Below are 5,239 nucleotides of genomic sequence, written 5' to 3'. Positions count from 1 at the left end.
ACCCACCAATTTGTTGTGACCGTGTAGACTTGTCTGTGTAGGGTCCACACACCAACTGTGCATGCATCCTCCAAGTAGAGTAGAAAGAGTGTAACAGCATCGCATACTCAAGGATGCAAAAAGTATAACACTGGCCTTCATTTATTCGTGGCTTTCAGCCTGGCTAGACAGGATTTCCTACAGTGCTATATCAACCCACCATCTATGTTCATTGTCTGTAGGGACCCACATTAGAAAGTATGAAAAAATCTCCAATGCCAAGTCATCATTCACATGTCAGTCACATATAGGGTTAATCTCTCATGCTTCTCCTCAGCATGTTTCTAGGCAGTCTGTCTGTGTCACACTGCACACTGCAATACAAAACACACAGGGAAGTGTTTAGAGTTGGCAACTTACAGCTGCTGTTAACGTCCAAACATTAACCCATTTAATCCCAAATTTTTCCCAGACACAAAAATATCCAAATCATGTGTCATTAGTATCCCTTTGAAACAATCAATCATAATTTTTAGAAATTTTCATGGAAAAGTGTGTGAAAAAGTGTGTTTTATGATCGGTCACAATTGTGACCGGTGGGATACTGTGTTGTATCAACCATTGGACAGACTGAATATAGGTCTATTTGACCTGTGCAGTGTGTTTGTGTGTGTGTGTATGTGTGTGTGTGTGTGTGTGTGTGTGCGCGTGCGCGTGCGCGAGAGTGTATAAAATCCTTATATCAAAGGCTAGTTATTATCACTTTTAAAAGTTCCAGCATTGCCTCTAAATGCTCTCTCATGGTAGTGTGAATATTTTACATATTGCCTTATACTATCGGCTAGCAATATGAATACTGGGAGCACTGTTATGAATATTGAGGTTAAGACAAAAAACAACAACAATTATCAATGTATTTCAACATTGTAACTTTAGTGCAACTTACTTTAGTGCAACATTCATTTGAAAGAGTTCATTTTTAGTGCAAAATTCATTTGAACACATTCATTTTTAGTGCAGTATACATTGAACACACTGAACATGAAGGTAAACATTTAGGATTGAGGTAGCCGGCTGAACATGCTTTCAAGTATAGGCCTACACTGACTGACTAAACAACAAAATAAAATAGGTTGTAGAACAAATAGCAAAAAAAATAACATCATACCATCATACCATCATCAATAACATCATAACATCAAATAACATAACTGTATGCAACCACTTGTGTGTGTGTGTGTGTGTGTGTGTGTGTGTGTGTGTGTGTGTGTGTGTGTGTGTGTGTGTGTGCATGCTTGTGAACTCTATGTCCGACTGCATTCTCCTGTCTTTCCTGTTTTTCTTCTACACTCCATGGTACAGCTTGAAGCACTCAATGTGCAGTGGTACTTTGCATTTCTCACATGCATAGGTAGTGCGTTTCTCACAATGGCGACATCTCTGGAACCGGTGCATTGTGTTAAATGGCCAGTGGGAAGCTTTGTCGTATCTTGCCTGATCTTCAACGGTAGCACTCAGTAGAGATCTCCTTCCATGGCTCAGTGGTTTCGTTCCAAACCTTTGCAGAAGAGACTGTGAGACTATCCGTGAGAAGGTGAGCAGGTCGATGGTCCCTCCAATAACATCTCTGTAAAAGAGATGGCCATTTACAAGAGCACTGTTGATAGACCATGCAAAGATGGGCCACCACCACTTCTTTGACCTGATTGAGATATAGTATCGTGAAACCTGTAGGTCGTGAAGGTCTACACCACCCATGTGCTCATTGTATCGGCTGATGCATTTTGGTTGTTGGATGTTGTCAAAGGCACGTCGATGCCTGTTCCATCTCTTGACAGAGGTCTCAGTGTATTTTTCATCCATGTTTGTTGCCACTGTGACAATGTTATTGTCTTTCCAACGGACCAGCAGCTTCTCTCCTTGGCACAGAACCTCAGAGGTTCCCCTGGGTAACTTCATGAAGGCATTCTGTGGTGTGAATGGGACATCAAACAGGCGGTTCTGCCTCATGGTCCCAGAGCTCCCATATCCTCTTTTTGTCATCTCATCCATGAGTGAAAGAGTGGTAAAGAGGCTGTCATGGAAGAACTTGCAACCTTGAGGCACCTGAGCTTGCTCTGCCAAACCTATGATAACGCTGGGTCCCTGACCCAACCCTGTCTCTGGGAGGAGAGTGTGCGATCCACAATATGGCTCCATGTGGTACATGTATCCACTGGATGAGGCGAGGCTCCATACCTTGTAACCAAAGCGAATTGGTTTGCCTTTGATGAATTGTTTACATCCATGTCGGCCGTAGTATGGGATCATGCTCTCATCCACTGACAACCATTCCTGAAATGGCATGATTTTGTATGAGTGATTGAGCTCAGAGAATATGGGTCTAACCTTAAAAAATGGGTCATCAGTGATCTTGGTGTTGTCAACCAAGTGAACTGAGGCCATTATATCATCAAAGCGGTTTCTCCGCATGGCACCTGAAATGCTCTCATTGTGTACATCATTGTCAACTGACCAGTACATGTGTCTTCTTGGGACAGAGCTGTATCCACTTGCAATTAGGATGCCATAGAAGGTGAGGAGCTCATCCATACTTAGATTCAGTTGCTTTCCCTTGGTCTGGGTGGAGTAGAGGTTGGACATTTCAACTGTGATCTCTCTCAAGGTGGGTGGATACATCAGTAAGAAAACATCCACTGGGTTGGGGCAGCTTTGTTTTACACATTCTGCAGCATTTGGTCTGTATACTGTGTATTCTGGAATAACAGCAGTGGAAGGCCTCTTGGATCGCTTAAATACTCTATCTTTATTTTTAACCACTTGCAGTTTTGCCCTTGGTTCTTCGGGCTGACTTGGCTGAACCCTTTGGCGCTTAGAGGCCCTTGCGTCTTCTGGCTGGCCCCTCTGGAGGCTAGAGGCCCTTGCGTCTTCTAGCTGGCCTTCATTGTTATGGCAGGAGGTGGGGGAGCTGGAACAGGGAAATGGGGAAGGAGGTTGGGGAGGGGAAGGGGGTGTGGTGAAGGGGAGGCCATCATTCCAATCATGCTCTGTTTGCATAACTTCTGCATATGCATTCAACAGCCTTGCTGGCAAATGGCCTGTTTCCCCCTCATAGTCCATGTCAGACCCATCACTGTCACAATCACTGAGTACAGCATCTTTTTCATTTTGAGGAATGATTGCAATGCTGCATGCCTTGTCTGGGAACTCATCTTGATCCAACAAATCAAGAACTTGACTCAAAGTAAATCTAAAAGAAAACAGCAGAAAGTTTGGTAGTTAGCTAGCTAGTCTTCCTGGGGTCTGTGTGTGTGTGTGTGTGGAAAGTTGCAGTAGGTAGGAAGTTAGGTAGCAGCAGAATTAGCTAGCAGAATTAGCTAACTAGCTAGTCTTCCTTGGGTTCGTGTGTGTGTGTGTGTGTGTGTGTGTGTGTGTGTGTGTGTGTGTGTGTGTTTCTGTGTGTGTGTCTGAGTGTAAAATTAGGTAGAAAGTTAGGTAGCAGTAGAAAGTAAGGTAGAAAAGTTAGCCTATGTGTATTAGCATGTAGATACAATGGGTTATCCCACCGGTCACTATTGTTGCCAGTGACATGTTTGTGAGTTCTATGACCACATTAAACAAAGTTGAATAACTGCAAATGCATATATCAATACTAGACACCTTAAACATGATGTGTACCAAAAATCTATGTCCTATCTTTATGTTAACATACTTAACTAACCTTTTCTTTGGGAGCTTTCTTGCTGCCATCCTCTTCTCTTGGCGCAAACAGGAAGTAAACAGCTCTGGTCATGTGACAATTTACAGTAAACATGCAACACTGCACATATTTCATTGAGACCCTTTATTATTTCAGTATCTGCTAGAAATGAATTGATAGATCATTCAGTAACATTTTTATAGCCTTAGAAATGAAAGATTTTTTTACGGTCACTATTGTGACCGGTGGGATTAAATGGGTTAAGTCAAAAGAACAAACTGGAAAAAGCTAAAAGCTCAGTTCACCTCAACACCTTCACACCTGCCAAGGACTACAAGTGTGACTCTTTAACAGATAGAGACACATAGAGACATTTTGTACAGAGCTTTTTTTTTTCTTTTCTAAATGGGGTCAAAACAGCTCCCCACTTTCTTACAGGAGGACAGACAGTCCTGACAGACAGTTTGGTCCTGACAGGGAAGCACAAATCTCTGACATCTGACATCAACCTGTGCAGCAATTTGGAGGACAGAGTACCTCTGTCAGCCTCACAGCGCATGTCTACGCCTAGTGTCCCCGTTTGGCACAACCTACACACCTCAGACCTCAGGTGAGACCAAAAGGTAAGAAAGGACAAATAGTTGTAGGTGAAAACACCCTTAAAAGGCAATATTCCTACTTCTGCAGTGAAGGCAGAATTTGAGGATCTGCCATGCCACTCACTCTTTTCCCAGCTTACTTTGGCCAAGGAAGGCTTGGGGTAAATCCAACTGGACAAGCCCAATTAGTCTGTCCATAATTCCGCATAATTAAGGTTCAATAGTTAATGAGTGTAACTGTTCAGAACTTTGACATCCCCGACTCATGCCTCTTCTCACAGGAACATTTTCTCTCTGTAATTTCAACTTCATTTCAAGGTATTAAATGTTGTGGCGTGCCTCTGCCCCTCTTTGAATTGAGAGATAATCCTTTTGTGCAGCTCTCGTCAATGTCTGACTATTGAGCTGTCTGAAGGTTTTATAAGGCCAACGTCTACTCTCTTAATTACATTTTTTGCTGTGATCCTGCAAACACAGGAAATGTCATTTTGGTCGGCAACAACTGCAGTTATGTGTCAGGCCGAATGAAAACATTTATTAAAAACAAAATTACCAGAAATATTTTAGTGAAACACAAAAAGGTGTTTGTATGTATGAGTGTAGGTTCCAGTGCATGATCTGGAACATAGAAACGAAAAAGACTGGGGAGCTGTATAATGCTAGGGAACATTCAACTGAGTCCTAATCACTTTACAATATATACTCATGAGTTTATGGCATCTATCCAGTGTTGGTGAGTAGATGTACTTCATACTGGTACTCCAGCCACCCTCATATAAACTGTCTTGAACCACCCACTGCAAGTGACTGACACACCAAGCCACAGAATGTAGTACGAGAACTTGCATTAGACCTCGAATGCTAAAACATGCATGTGTGCTTTTAAATATGTTACTGAATTATTCATTGTTTGCAGACATGCCGCTATTTTTAAAAAGTATGCCAAAGTTAAGTTGTATGG

General features: G+C 42.4%; 1 protein-coding gene across 1 annotated transcript; it reads right to left on the bottom strand.

The window, feature by feature from the left end:
- Positions 1-1,323: 1,323 nt before the first annotated feature.
- Positions 1,324-3,099, bottom strand: LOC108901650 (piggyBac transposable element-derived protein 3-like). The gene has a single exon (XM_018703207.2). It carries the CDS (start codon positions 3,097-3,099, stop codon positions 1,324-1,326), a length of 1,776 nt encoding a protein of 591 aa, XP_018558723.2.
- Positions 3,100-5,239: the final 2,140 nt, after the last annotated feature.

This window comes from Lates calcarifer, linkage group LG5 (assembly GCF_001640805.2).
Source record: "Lates calcarifer isolate ASB-BC8 linkage group LG5, TLL_Latcal_v3, whole genome shotgun sequence".
Classification (NCBI taxonomy): Eukaryota; Metazoa; Chordata; class Actinopteri; family Centropomidae; genus Lates; species Lates calcarifer.
This window is presented reverse-complemented; position numbering and strand designations above follow the sequence as displayed.

What these genes read in the sequence shown, in the direction of transcription:
- LOC108901650 (XM_018703207.2), bottom strand. Translation starts at nt 3,099, where the DNA reads ATGGACTATGAGGGGGAAACAGGCCATTTGCCAGCAAGGCTGTTGAAT.